Below are 16,238 nucleotides of genomic sequence, written 5' to 3' on the forward strand. Positions count from 1 at the left end.
CATTAATTATCTATGATGGGTAAACTGTAATCATTCAGCCATGGCAATGCAATGCTAAAACCCAGTCAACTGCTTTCAACTTGTCCTCAATACTTAGTCGTTGCTTGCTTCTGTTTGAATTGTGCAGCCTGGAATTTGGAAAAGATCAGCTTTTGTGAAATCATATCAGTGGATAAATCCTAATCAGTTCATACAGTACAGTAGCAGCAACTTATAACATTCAGGAATGAGGTAAAGTTTATTTGTGGCTGCAGATAAAAATTGAGCAAGCTGCTGAGCTCAACAAATCCTGATTTGTTTAATATTAATCCAACTGTGAGGCAAAAAACATTGTAAACAGCCACTTCTAAAATGTCACACCCACAAAATATGGATATGCTATAGAATAATAAACAGCATACAAATAGGACTGATCTGTTCAGATTTTAAGAGTCAACTGACATATCCTATATGTCCATAAGACTGTATATAACACACTAATTACCTCGATCAGGGTGTTTTGCACCAACCCCAACTAAATGCACTAAGATGATTCATAAAACAACCCATGAAACACTGCGTGAAAAATTACCATTTAATTGAGAAGCATATTATTCTCAAAGCCATACAGAGTAAAATATTGCATACGAAGCAAGGGCACCATTGTGCACATTTAAACTAACTCTTTATTAAGAACTAATATCATATAATCATTCATTACTATGGAGAGTGTTAGACACAAAAATATAAAAACTTACAGAAACAATTTAAAAAGGTGAAGGCCCCTAGAAACAAGATTCAACATTCCTATGGAAATCTAAGCTGCATTGGCTTTTGTATTCTCTGCAGTACTAACTGCACTTAGTCAAAAAAAGTAATGAGGTTCATAAAGAGGGAGAACGTTCAAAGAAAACCACACACAAGTGCTGAACCCACTGGCACACAATGAAACAAAAAAGTGCAGATTAACCATTTTAAGTTGGAAACCTCGCCATCTGCAAGTTCTCTCCAAGCTGCACACTGTCCTGACTTAGAATTACATCACCATTCTTTCATAAATAGCCGAATCAAAATCCCAGAACTCCATTCCTATGAGCATTGTGTGCAGCTACACCACATGGGAGCAAAGCAGTTCAAGGTGTCAACTCACCACTATCTACTCAAGGAAAATTATGGATGGCCTAGCCAGCAATGCCCACACCCCATGAATAAAGTAGTACTGAATTGCTTTTGAAATGAAACATCTGTCAACTGCCAAAAATGAAATTCTGTTGGGGTACCAATTTACAGAAAAACGTCAAAATAGTTATTGGATGGAAGCATTGCTAAGGACAAAGACTCAGATTTTGTGGTCAGCAACAAGTAAAGGCGCTGCCTGCAGACTTCAAAGAGAGTCTCAGAGACCTTGCAGATTGCAATGTTGTTCAATGGGAATCCAGTGCTGATCTGCAGTGATTTTTTTTAATCAACTATGCAAGCAGCAAATCACGTTCAAGAATTCTCAGACAGCCTGCCAGGAAATGAAAAGCACTAACCAGCACATCATTTTTAAAAACAGCAAAATGAAGATTGAAACGTATGCATGGGACTAAAGTAGAAGTTGAAACATCATTAACAAACTTGAATTTTTATTATTTAAAAAATTAATGAATCATAATGGAAATTCTTAACAACATCCCACAAGTATAACATTATTTCTCCATGGTCAAATTGCTGTTCTTTAGAAATACTGGCGGTCAGGTACTTTCTGCACTGCAAGTTGTGATCTTCCTAACTCCTAAGCACTCATAAATCAAGCAGCAGAGCTGATGGGTCATGCAGATTCTGCCAGTCTACTCTTGTGCACACATTCATCAGGAGAAGTATTACTCACTCAGATAAAAAACCTGATGCCATAATGAACCCCAGTGAACCAATAAACAGCTCCATCGACAATGCCTGTCTGTTCCACTCCATTCTGTCACAGATTCATCACTAGCTCTCGGAAGCTAACATGCTATAAATCATACTCGCATTCACCACAACCTATTTTCTTTAAACTAAGACCTTACTAAAAATTAGGCTAAGAGTAATGGGGTGGCTTCACAGCCACTTAGCAGATAATACAGTAGATAATACAGTAATAATAGGGTGCTTAAAGGTGAGACTTTAACTACCCAAGATATACCTATATTACCATATAAGCCTTATATCTACAAGGTTTGAACCTCACCTAAATACTACAACTTGGCAAATCAAATGTTAAAATTACTTGGCCAAAATCAAAGACCATAAAACTGCAAATCTATGTTTTTGCTCCAATGATATCATCATATCTTTCATAATATCAGACTCAATTAAAAAATTTTCTGCCCAGATGTGGAATATAATTTAGCGACACATGCTCAGCTGCCTGGAAGTATACAATCTACTTAAAAATGACAGCAGGCTGAAGTTGAGCTTCTCCTTGCCTCACAAAGCAAAGATTTTCTACAATTCATTAAAATGGCAATCAAAGGCAAGTATACTTTAATATTTTAGCACAATGTCTTTCTTCAGCATTCAGGGTCTTGCACCAACATCAACTTAAAGATGCTGACCACGTTGCTGTGCATTTCCAGTTTTTGTCTTTATTTCAAATTGCCAGCATTTTTCCCTTATTCACAAAATTATCTAGCCCAAGCAGACAGGATTTTCTTACTAGAATTCAATAAATAACTCTGGAAAAACATATATGCAGGTATATTTAATTATACTCCAGTGTTGTTTGCTAGACTTATAGGTTTTCAACATAACAAAACAGAATGCCAACATCACTTTACATCAGGTTTTGCCTCTCTAGCCAGTTCCACTATTCAAATAGATTGATTTGCTTTGTAAGGTAGACAAGGGTTATAGGAGATAGACAGGAAGTTAGAGCTGAGGCCAGAAACAGATCAGCCACAATCTTATCGTATGGTACAGCAGGTTCAAGAGGTTGAATGGTCTCCTCCTGTGCCTACTTTGTGTTATGTTCGTGGTGGAGAAATGATTTGAAAACATCTGGAGGGACTTGATGTCCACTTGGAAAGTCAAGGAGTAATCAAAGATAGTCAGCATGGCTTTGTCAGGGAGAGGTCATGTCTAACAAATCTGATTAGATTTTAAAGAGATGACTAGGTGTGTAGATGAGGGCAGTGCAGTTGATGTAGTCTACATCAACTTCAGCACAGCTTTTGACAAGGTCCCATAGGGGAGACTGATCAAGATGATAAGAGCCCATGAGACACAGGAAAATTTGGATCCAAAATTGGTTTAGTGGCAGGAGGCAGAGGGTGATGGTCAACGGTTTTTTTTGTGATTGGAGTCTGTGTCCAGTGGTGTATCAGCGGGATCGGTGTTGGACAACTTGCTGTTTGCAGTGTACATTAATGATCTAGACATGAAAGTAGAAAGTATGATCAGTAAGTTTGCAGATGACATAAAAGCTGGTAACGTGATAAACAGTGGGAAAGAAAGCCTTAGATTACAGGACAACATAGATGGGCTGATCAGATGGCCAGAACAGTGGCAAAATGCAAACTACTGCTGAAAAGTGCTGTGATGCAATTTGGGATGACTAACAAGCCAAGGGAATATACAACGAATGGTGGGACACTAGCAAATGGGACACTTGCCACTCTTAGTCGAGGCATAGACTATAAGAGCAGGGAGATTATGTTGGACCTGTATAATACATTTATTAAGCCACAGCTGGAGTGGTGTGCGCAACTCTGGTCATCACACTACATAGAGGATGTGACCGCACAGGAAATTCACCAGAAGGTCGCTTGGGCTGGAATGTTTCATAGCACGGCTGATGTTAAATGCAAGAATATTTTAAATCCTAGAAGAACTGTATTTTGCAATTCACAATCTCATATATAAATCCCTTCAAAGTTGCAAGATTGTCCAGCTCTCTCCAATCATGATGCATTATGGCAGAGGTGCTTAACGAGTACTTCACCTCAGTATTCACAGTGGAAGCTGATCTGGGAGATTTTGTTATGGATTTGCAGCAGATGGAAAAGATTGAGTACGTGAATATTAAGGAGGAGGAAGTGTTGGAACTTTTGAATTCTATCAAGGTAGATAAGTCGCCTGGACCAGATGGGATGTACCCCAGGATACTGTGGGAGACGAGGGAAGAGATTGCAGAGCCCCTGGCGATGATCTTTGCGTCGTCAATGGAGACGGGAGAGGTTCCAGAGGATTGGAGGATTGCGGATGTAGTTCCTATTTTCAAGAAAGGGAACAGAGATAGCCCGGGAAATTACCGACTGGTGAGTCTGACCTCAGTAGTTGGTAAGCTGATGGAGAGGCTTCTGAGGGACAAGATTTACGAACATTTGGAGAGGTTTGACATGATCAGGAATAGTCAGCATGGATTTGTCAAGGGCAGGTCGTGCCTTACAAGCCTAGTTGAGTTCTTCGATAACGTGACTGAACACATTGACGAAGGAAGTGCCGTGGACGTAGTGTACATGGACTTCAGCAAGGCGTTTGATAAGGTCCCCCATGCAAGACTTCTTGAGAAGGTGAGAGGGCATGGGATCCAAGGGCCTTTGGCCTTGTGGATCCAGAATTGGCTTGCCTGCAGAAGGCAGAGAGTGGTTGTGGATGGGGCTTTTTCTGAATGGAGGTCAGTCACCAGCAGAGTGCCTCAAGGATCTGTTCTGGGACCCTTGTTGTTTGTCATTTTCATAAATGACCTGGATGAGGAAGTGGAGGGATGGGTAAGTAAGTTCGCTGATGACACTAAGGTCGGTGGTGTTGTGGATGGTCTGGAAGGATGGAAAAAGTTGCAGCAGGACATAGATAGGATGCAGGACTGGGCGGAGAAGTGGCAGATGGACTTCAACACGGATAAATGTGTAGTCGTCCATTTTGGCAGAACCAACAGGATGAACGAGTACACTATCAAGGGCAGAAGTCTGAGTAGTGTTGAAGAGCAGAAGGATCTAGGGGTCCGGGTCCACAGGACTCTTAAATCGGCCTCGCAGGTGGAGGAGGTGGTCAAGAAGGCGTATGGTGTACTGGCCTTCATTAATCGAGGGATTGAGTTTAGGAGTCGGGAGGTAATGCTGCAACTTTATAAGACCCTTGTCAGGCCTCATTTAGAGTATTGTGCGCAGTTCTGGTCGCCTCACTATAGGAAAGATGTAGAAGCTATTGAGAGGGTACAGAGGAGATTTACAAGGATGTTGCCTGGACTGGGAGGCATGCCTTATGAAGTTAGGTGGAGGGAGCTGGGACTCTTTTCCCTGGAGAGACGAAGGTTGAGAGGCGACCTGATAGAAGTTTACAAAATGTTGAGAGGAATAGATAGGGTGGACTCTCAGAGGCTATTTCCCCGGGTTGAAATGGTTGCTACGAGAGGACACAGATTTAAGGTGCAAGGAGGGAAGTTCAGAAGTGATGTTAGGGGTAAGTTTTTCACTCAGAGGGTGGTGAGTGAATGGAATCGGCTGCCGTCAGTGGTGGTGGAGGCAAACTCGCTGGGGTCTTTTAAAAGACTTCTGGATGAGTATACGGGGTTTAATGAGATTGAGGGTTATAGATAGGTCTGTAGGTTGGTAGGTGTTGATGTGATCGGCGCAACTCGTGGGCCGAAGGGCCTGTTTGTGCTGTAGTGTTCTATGTTCTATTATTGCCAATAAATGCATTCTTCCTCTTGGCCGTGCTGTCCTTCAGCACAAGATACACTGTATCCTCACTGACAAGAGCCTTCAGATTTCTTATCTCTGTATTCTAGAAGCATTTCATTCATAAAGTGTAAACATACAGTAGAAAACAGTTAAAATTTGACAAAGTGGAATACAGGACAAATTGTGTCAATATTTTGAGGAGCTTCATTATACTGAAAATATAACATATAATAGCAAAAGTACATTTCACATCAAAACATTCTCTAATGCATACAGCCTAAGGTTTTTACAAGGTTTCCAGTCACTTGGTATTGTATGCAATAGTGGCCTTTCCCCATTGAAGCTTTGGTTGTTTCCATCTTCAGAGCATCCCTCAGCACGTGATCCTGGAATGTGCCAACCTACAAGACTAGGTCCCTAACAGTTACTCGCACTATACATCAATTTTTGGATTGAGCAAGAGCTTCTTCTTTCACTAAGTTGACCATCCTCCAACAACAGCTTACATGCATCTGTGGGTACCCCCAGGAACAGCCTTTAGAATGGTTTGGGATGAATCTTAACAAAATCTAATACCCTAAATGTGCAGGGAGAATCTGACAGAAAGGGTCCTCCCCACCACCAGCCAAGCCACGTGTGTGTGCTTGTTTGAAAGTTCTGATGAAGTATTCTGCCAAATGATTTTGAGTGCGCTGAGGGAACCATTTGACCAGGATATGCTTTCTCCTATTTATGCAGATTCTTGAGGATGCTAGTGTGTGGGCCACTAACTGATGGGTGTGTGGTCAAAGGCATTTTTCTGCATAAACTTTCCGTGAGAGGCAGGCAATACAGCACGTGCAACTGAATAGGACGTTCTGCAGCAATGTGGTCAACCCCATCCTTCGCAACAATCCCTCCAACTAGCTGCATCTCTCTTCCACATATCTGTCTTTTCTCATCCTTCAGACACCTTCCACAATTTGTTCCTCCTGTCACATTCTTGCTAAATGCCTGACTCCATTTCAAGGAGCACTTTTGGGACCTCATTTCATTAGAGTTGCTGCACAAATGAAAAAGTTAGTGATTCCCAGAACAAATAAAGTTGCTTGCTTGCGTAATCAGATTTAACTCAAGGTATTGCTTTGGGATGCTGAACGTAGGATTTGCGTGCAGGAGTTGGCCATTCATCCTTTGAGCCTGCTCTGCCGTTCAACGTGATCAAGGCTGAACCTCTATCTCAATGCCATAGAGGCAGGAACCTTCACAACATTTAAGCATTTAGATGAGCACTTAAAACACCATAGAGTACAAGGCTATGTACCAAGTGCTGTTTAGACTAGATAGGTGCTTGATGGCCGGTACAGACACAAGGGGCCAAAGAGCCTCTGTGTACTGCAAAACTCTATGAATAGGTTGCAGCATCTATCTGTCTTGCGTTCATAACCCTCATACCATTGCCTTATGAGTATGTATCAATCTTGATTTTGGAAGTCTCAACAATTTTCTGAGGAGGAAAGAGATCCACGATTTCCATCATTCTGTCATCATTTAATGAACTGAAAACATCTCAATTACATCACCCTTCATCTTCCCTATTCAAGGTATTACAAGCCCAATGATCATGAGTGACATATAATAGTCGGCAATTACAGTTAGAAAGACAGGTCTTTTAAATAGCCAGTGTGAATAACACTAATAGCTTTTACAAAAATATACTGTAACTGTCCATTTATTAGCCAATTTGAGCATTAATTTATAAACAATATGAATGCATACCCTTTCTGGCTGTGCAAACGTTCCAGCATTGCAAGGTGTTCTAGGATCCCATAGCTTGACTGTTTGATCCCAACTTCCCGTAACCATTACATTCACTTCCGGACAGTATTCAACACAACGAATTGAAGCATCGTGCGAACCCACAATAGATTCTATAAAAAAAGATCAAATTAACTGAATTGTGCCTTACATCAAGGAAAAACTGGCAGTTTATTTATTTTTTTATTAGTGTCACAAGTATGCTTACATTAACACTGCAATAAAGTTACTGTGAAAATCCCCTAGTCGCCACACTCTGGCACCTGTTCGAACACCGAGGGAGAATTTAGCATGACCAATGCACCAAACAGTCTTTTAGACTGTCGGAGGAAACTCATGCTGACGAGGGGAGAACATGCAGACTCCACAAAGACAGTGGCTCAAGCCGGGAATCGAACCCAAATCCCTGGCACTGTGATGCAGCAGTGCTAACCACCATGCTACTGTCAGTTTACTCCCTATAGGAACAAAGTGTGATTTCTTCATTGTAATACAACTGCCAGCTGGAATGCCCTTGGGATACACCCTTTCAAAAAGTGGGCAAGTTGAAGATATGGTACCCATGCTTCCCAGCTCAAGCCACATAGGTGCATACCATAGAGTCTCAAAGGCCAGAGCGGTCTAAACTTTCATCTTTCAAAGTTGCTGGATACTGAAGTGTTCATTCATAATTTATGTAGCCACTCAACCGAACAAAACCACCCCCATGACTCAAAGCTTACAATAAATGGACCAAAACAACAAGCAAGAATTGAGAGGGTAAATATAATGAAATCACTTGGGCTTTGAAGTTGCTGTGGCCCACGAGTTGCGAAATGGAACGTTTCTAGTAATCACTTTCTGCTTTAAGTACTCCTCCATTTTTATTTAAATTAGAAAATAATCTGATGCAATCTTTAAATACTGAATTTATCAAAACAGTGGACTTTACCGTCCCTAACCCACTTCAGTAACATCAATAATAGGAGTGCATGCAGTGTAAACAAGGGGCAGTAGTTGGAAACCAATCCAAGAGTAATTCTAGGATTACCTTCCTCCAAAGTACAGCCCTCAGAGCAGAATGAAGTCATAAGACACCCCCACCACACCCAAGTGATTGTAATGCAACCTGTCTTCAACATACACCAGAGCTTTCGCCTCAAGAGTCAGATGAACTGTTCCTTCACCATAACCTTTATCACCTCGCAATAGTGATTCAACCAACATAGCAGACATTCAGGAAACTTTCCCATTAGCTTAAAATTTAGGGCCTTTAATGTCAATTTTGAAGATAGTTTTAAAATCAGCGAAATTATGTGTATGTGTAGGTTTTCCTGAATCTTGTAATGGAAGATTTTCGTATTGTAAGCTCAAAGATTCTTAAACGAACGAGTTGCACTTCTAAAACGTAGCTGGAAGCAGAGATTACCAATCAAATTCTAAATCAAAGACAAGCGGGAACGGCAAAGGGGTTTAAAATTATGGAAGAGCCAGAACAAGATTAAGAAGTCTACAACAATGGAACATAGATGAGTAAATACAAGATGTTGAGGGCAAAGAACATTTTATATAGAGGTTGTGAGACTGCAGTATACAATCAGTTAGTTATTAAAGCACAGACAATGTCAACATTGGCTGCAGGAAAGAGGAACAAAGGAATACAGGAAAAGAATGGGCATCACAGATTAGGACAATTGCTCACACAAGATACACATCAGCACAGGCTGCTCAAGTCAAATAGAAATTAGAACATAGCCTAATGTTACATCAAAAAGAAAAAACGGGAGATGGGCTTTCAGTTTTGTTAAGTTTAATATACTCTGTCAGATTGGTAAATCACAAACCTTCAAAGCTCAAACAACCAATGCAATGAAATAATTTCTATGAGCTAAAGGTATCTTCACAAACTTGGGAGCATAATTTAGCTTATATAAAAATATTTCCAAGAACATCATTTAACTCCTTACACAGCATGTTTAACATAAGCATTGCTCACCCTGGTCTGTGTTTAAATCACGCATTTTCAGTGAAAGGTCCAGTCCGCCACTCCATGAATGAGTCGGGTCCTATTAATAGGGACAAGTGGACAATTAAACACTGTTAGTACACAGCTTACTTTGGACCAATATTTGTTTTATCAAAGTACCAATATTTACAATGAAATGGCGACATCTGTACTTCTCAAGTATGCCACAGAAGAAACAATCTTTATCAAAACAATACAATATGATGGAATAGCTATCACATTCCGTAAAGAATACACAGAAAATCTGTACTTCATCCTTCAAAATGTAAACTTTGGATAGCTCATGAATAACTCATTGAAATAATTAATTACTGCAAAATAATTAACCAAGAAACACATAGGATTCTCAGATTCTTGAAATCATGTGTCACGTGATGGTGTTTCACTGTTTGCTCCACATATTAATAAAAGCTATATGATCAGCAACAAGACACATTTTAGGGTCACACTGAAGTAAGCTGGAGACGCACTACCGAAGCCCAGAGATTCAGTTAATTTCTTATGGAAATTAATATTCCAAAATAAACTTTGCAGTCCAGCCAGAGAAATAATGGGGTGAAGGAAAAATAAAATTAAATGCAAACCTGTTGCATACAGCAGCTTCAACTAACCTATTCCACATCAAGGTAAATGCTGAGATCCAGGGCATAAGATCACAGTCTTAGAATAAGGAGAAAAGGAGTAATTGTTTACACGAACAGCTGTGAATTTCTGGAATTCTCTAGGGACTGGTGGAAGCTCAGTTAAGTACATTCAAGATGTGGAGATACCGACGTTGGACTGGGGTGGGCACAGTAAGATGACTCACGACATTCCAACCATTATCTTGCATTTGCGTATCTGTCTATATATGTCCTTTTTGTGAACCCAACTCTCCACTCACCTGAGGAAGGAACAGCATTCCGAAAGCTCGTGATTCTAAGTACATTCGAGACACACAGGTTGATAGGTGGTAATGAAATGAAGGGACAGAGTGAGAAGATAAAGTTGAGATAGATGATTGACCATGGTCTTACTGACGTAGCATAGTAGACTCTTCATGCATAATCCATAAGACCATCAAAATAAACATTACCAATTTAACGATCTCCCCATTTTGTTAATAGAAACAGACGATACAGTAAAAGAGTTGCAGTAGGAGTTAGATTAACTTTTCAACTGGAAAATAAACAGCTAATCAGATTCAATATTGATAAATATAACTGTTTTGCACAGCTGTTAAGTTACACACTATAAATATGCACTGAATTAAAACAAATTAGATTGATGACTGTATGATGAACAAGATAATAGCTGACATTATGTACTACGATCAGGCAATACATCCAAGTGCTAAGTAATGGCAGAATGCAAGACAGTACAATTCAAGTCCCCATTGACACCAAGACATTAGTATTTATACCAAGTGCATAAATCAGACCTCAGATTGATTGTAAAATATTATAAAACATAAAATACATACATCCATTGGAAATTGTGCAAATTTCTGTTAGGGGAGCAAACACATGTTTTGTAGTGCAACCAAAAGTCATGAATGTTACACTGCCATCCAGGTTCAAGAGTCAAGAAAAATAGAATGGAATACAAAAGATTTTATATGCTAAGTTTTGATTATTATTGGAACCCGTTACAAAAGAAATAAAATCAAGGCCCTGAAGAAACATATAACTAAAAAATTTATATAAATGACCTCAGAACCCAAAGCATTTTTAAACCAATAAAGTAACTTTAAAAAAAGTCACAATCGTTCCCAAAACCAGCAGTGCAATAATGACCAGATTAAACACTTAGACTGATCAAGAGATAAAACGTGAAAGGAACACTATGCCATGGGATATTTTATGCCCACCTGATAGTGCAGAGTCTCCAATTAATACTCTGACAGTGGATGCTGGGACAGTGAGTAAATTTGAGGAGTTAGACAGATTTTTAATTGGTAATGGGTTGAAAGGTTACGGGGAGAAGGGCAGGAAAATAGGAATGAGGAGCATATCAGCCATAATCGAATGGCGGAGTGGACTCAATGGGCTAAATGGCCTAATTCTAATCTTATGAAGTAAGTTATATTTAACATTTTTTGGAGAAAATAATTTTTATTTAATAAGGCAACATATTCCCTCAGTACTGCACTGGAGTATCAGTCAGACTTCTGTGCTCAATTCTTTGATGAAATATATTAAAAAGTAATACCTCAAGGCTAATAAATCTTGGTTATTCTTAATAACAGGAAAAATAAGATAAACAATTCAAATTTTTGGCAAAAGAAATTGGGGAAAGAAAGAAATTAGGTTCCTAGGACACTGCCAGAGCGACGCAAAGCTGGGACCAATGTGTTTACACTGGAAGAGTAACCAATACTCCAAGGGAAAAACTAAATTAAATGTGGCAGAAGGGAAAACACACAAAGAAGCAGAAAAGAAAGCAGAAGGGTTGAGAAAAACAAGAATAAGTTAGAAAGCAGTGGAATTATAACAGGATTAATCTGATATGAGCAGATTTTAGTTTCATGTATACAAACGAACAAAATATTTCAAATCTATAGACATCTATTGCTTTGAGAGATATGCACAAACAGGCCTGGCTTAGGCTAATGCTTATTTTGGGTGATGTTTGAGGGTGAAGTCTAAACAGCAAAACAAATATCCACATAGCTACTAGGTGAAATGTTTTCAGTTCTGGTAACTATAATTCAGTGGGAAAATAAAATTGCTTCTTACATGAAAAGCACAGTCCAGGACAGCTGCTGAATGCTGGTACTTGAGTCGCATGTTATTTGATGTGATGTCATATAAACGAACGGTACAGTCCCAGGATGACACCAACAGGAACTGAGAGGTGTTTGGACTGAACTTAATGGCAGAGATCCCATCTTCAGGGCACTGGTTTAGTTTGAATTCATTTGAACCTGTCATCTGAAAATAAGTAATATAATACTTCAGTAAGATCTGTACTAATCATTGACAAACTTAAAACAGAGATCAGAGAACTGATTTGTTACCATCACTAATAATGATTCCTACTAGTCTAATTTAAATATCACTCAGTACTTTGAGTGAAAACAAGGAAAAGATGTGCAATTAGATCAACCAAAAATAAAGCTTTGTGCACTTCTGGATTACAGTATTAACCACAATGACTACTGTACCTTTCTCTTAAGCATGACTCTGAATCCCCTTTCTTCCAAAAACAATAAAATCCAATAATGAGCTACCAAAATGGTTCCCTCACATATAATCAGTCAACTGCCACAGCACAAGTGAAAATAAAAACTGAATCATGCTTAAAGGTCAATTTCAATGAAAGATCAAATTACCAATATGTTGGGAAAATGCAAAACTGCAGGGGTACCGCTCATATCTGTTGAATGCAGTTACACTGTTAGTAGTATACTCTTCATCAAATATCTTTAATCTTAAGACCTCAAGTAATATCAATTGGCTTGTACGGTGCTTCAACATAGATATGGATCTGTTGGACTATTTCAGCACTGTAAATACTTAATCAATTCTGTCTGTAACACGTTATTCAGACAATTTCTCCAAACATGTAGAAGTGAATAATTGCAACTCATTTTGTTCTTAAAGTTATATAATTTTAATTTTAAAAATCTCCTCTAAAATAACTGGATTTCTCAGTACTGTAGCTTACAACTCATGCCCTGTGCTTTGACACCCACCCACAATATTTAACCTGGTAACATGACTGATAGTAGGAGCAATTCATAATCAACATGTAGGTACCAAATAGTAGTAACTGCATACAGCTCCGGAAACATTAAGATATTTTTCTGAATAAATGTACAAATTGGTTTTGAGAAATATAAATAAAATCAAACATGACTGAGTTTCCATTTGCCTGTCATTTAATTCTCCATCTCATTCAGTACTCCATACTCCTAAGCTGTTCCAATGAAGTTCAATGCAAACTTGAGAAACATCATCTCATTTTTCTACTAGGCAGTTTGCCACATTCAGGCTCTATTATTAAAGATTTCTAGTTTCCAGCAGATGCTGGAAACAGAAATTGACAGCATTAGAGCTCTTGGAATGGGTAAGTGCGTTGGGTTGGGACCTCCTATTTGTACATTGCAAGGGGATGGTGTGCACTTGACGTCTACCTGCTTTTTCTCAGCTAGGCAGGTCCCTCCACAATGGCAGAATTTCCACATTTCTCTGCCTCGCTATTGTTATTATTTATATCTCTTCTGAATTCATCTTTTGTTTTTTTTTAATCCCTCTTTCATCACTAAACTACTCCAGTTCTCCACCCTGGTACAGATCTTTCCCTGTATATAATAAATTCCAGTCCGGATTCAGCCAAATTTATTTTAATTGTTCACTGGAAAGCTATTCTTCCCATTGCTGGGGTGTTAATGGCATCAAAACACTCCCCACTAAGATCCTCTACCAATAACCATAGTTTGTCATTTACAATAGCGCCTCTACTTAATATTCAAGTAGGACCTGGAACAGTTTCTGGCATACGTAATAACACAATATCCTATACAACAATGAGCCATCTAAACCCCATAACCTATCATACAGGACAACATGGTGGCACAATGATTAGCACTGCTACCTCACAGCACCAGGGACCAAGGTTCAATTCCAGCTTGGTTCAGTGTGTGGAATCTGTACGTTCTCTTGTTTCCTCCCACAGTCCAAAAGATGTGCTAGTTAAGTGCATTAGCCATACTAAATTCTCCCAATGTCCCTGAACAGGCGATGGAACTTGGCATCTAGGGGATTTTCACAGTAACTTCACTGAAGTGTTAATGTAAGCTTACTTGTGACACTAATAAATAAAATCTATTTATTTCCTTCAGATTTCCTGCAGACACAGTGAGAACATGCAAACTCTGCACAAACAGTGACCCAAACCAGGAACTGAACCCAGGGGCCTGATGCTTTGAGGCAGCAGTGCCTCACCCTCATCCCTCTCTTCCACTCCATCCATGGCTTCATTCCCTCTGTATCTCTAACCTTCTCCAACTCTGTAACCCCTCTGTAAGCATTCCATTGCAGCACCTTGTGCATTTCTCATGCTGCTAATTCTCATATTCTCCCTCCTGTAAGGAATGGCTTTCAACAACTTTAATTTTTAAAAAAATACTGTAGAAACACACTCCCCTGACTATTTTATTGCAGAGAGTCGGGTTGACAAACCTAGATTAGTGTAGGCCTGTTAAATCTGGAAACAACATGATTCTAGAGTAAACATTCCTAAAATGTAGTGTATCTGGATATCCAAGAGATCTGATATGGTGTCACACAAAAGACTAATACACAAAATAAGATCCCATACGAGTGGGGAGGTAATATGTCAGTTTGGAAAAAGGATGGGTTAATCAACAAAAAGCAGAGGGGTCTTTGTCTGGTTGGCAAGCTGTAATTAGTGGTGTGCCATATGGTTTGGTCCTCAGGCCCCAGCTATTTACAATCTATATTGATGATTTGGATGCAGGGATAGAAGGTACTGTAGTCAATCACTGTCACCACCAAAATAGATGGAAAAGCGAGTTGCAATAAGAAATTAACAAATGGATATAAGAACATAAGAAATAGGAGCAGGAGTAGGCCATCTAGCCCTTCGAGCCTGCCCCGCCATTCAATAAGATCATGGCTGATCTGTCGTGGCTCAGTTCCACATTCCCGCCCTCTCCCCATAACCCTTAATCCCCTCTCTTATCAAAAACCCATCAACCCGCGAATTAAAAATATTTAGCGAGGTAGCTGCCACCACTTCAACGGGCAGAGAATTCCAGAGATTCACCACCCTTTGAGTGAAAGGTGAGTAGGTCAAAACTTGGCAGCTGGAATTTAATATGGATAAGTGTGAGGTTATTCATTTTGGCCAGAGGAACAAAAAGGCAGCATACTACCTAAATGGAGAGAAGCTTCAAAATGCTTCAATGCAGACAGATTTGGGAGTCCTCATGAACAAATCATAGAAAGTTAACGTGCAGTAGGTAATCAGGAAGGCAAATGGAGTTTTGACATTCATTGCTAAGGGAACAGAGTATAAAAGTAGGGAGATGCTTTTGCAACTGCAAAGGGCATTGGTGATACATCTGCACACAGCTTTGGTGTCCTTGCTTGAGGAATAATGTAAATGCATTCAAGACAGTTCAGCGAATATTCACTAGATTGACTCCAGGGATAAAAGGACCTGTCCTACAAAGAGATATTGAGATGTAGGTCTATACTCACTGGCGCTTAGAAGAATGAGGGGAGATATAATTAAAATATACAAGACGCTAAAGGGGACTGACAGGGTAGATGCAGAGCAGACGTTTCCCCTTGTTGGGCATTCTCGAATGAGAGGCCACAAGGCTAAGGGTTGGCAGGTTTAAAACAGAAAAAAAGGAGGAATTACTTCACTCAAAGGGTCATGAATCTGTAGAATTCTCTATTCAAATGCAGTGGATGCAAACACACTAAACAAATTTGAGGACAGAAGAGAGGTATTTAATTAGTAAAAGGATAAAGAGTTTTAGGGAACAGACAGAAAGGTGATGCGATCAGCCACAGTCATATTGAAAGGCAAAGCAAGCAAGGGGTTCTGAATTGCTTACTTCTGTTCCAGTTCTTATGTATCTGATAAAATCAGATTTTGTGACCCAAACAAACCAAACGAGCAAAGCTGAAATTTGTCCTAGCAAGTGGTAAATCATGCCACAAGATTATTTCAGACAGAGAAGCAGTTTTCCAAGTATCCATCCCTCGGTAATTGGGTAAACAGGAACAAATGATTGACATGGGATTTCCAAAAGCTTTTAGAAATAAGGTACATAAAAAGGTGCTAGGAAGGGA

The 16,238-nt window shown here is 39.5% G+C and overlaps 1 protein-coding gene across 1 annotated transcript in view; it reads right to left on the bottom strand.

Annotated features, from left to right (window-relative positions):
- The window catches only part of bub3 (BUB3 mitotic checkpoint protein), a 31,129-nt gene that overhangs the window by 13,493 nt on the left and 1,398 nt on the right, over nucleotides 1-16,238 (bottom strand). Inside the window, exons 2-4 of the mRNA XM_080205682.1 lie at nucleotides 12,144-12,338; nucleotides 9,397-9,466; nucleotides 7,383-7,534 (exon numbers count right to left, since the gene is read on the bottom strand). Coding sequence (XP_080061808.1) covers nucleotides 7,383-7,534; nucleotides 9,397-9,466; nucleotides 12,144-12,338 — 417 coding nt within the window. The remainder of the gene's footprint in view (nucleotides 1-7,382; nucleotides 7,535-9,396; nucleotides 9,467-12,143; nucleotides 12,339-16,238) is intronic.

This window comes from Carcharhinus amblyrhynchos, chromosome 17, assembly GCF_965287045.1.
Source record: "Carcharhinus amblyrhynchos chromosome 17, sCarAmb.v2.hapA, whole genome shotgun sequence".
NCBI classification, from domain to species: domain Eukaryota; kingdom Metazoa; phylum Chordata; class Chondrichthyes; order Carcharhiniformes; family Carcharhinidae; genus Carcharhinus; species Carcharhinus amblyrhynchos.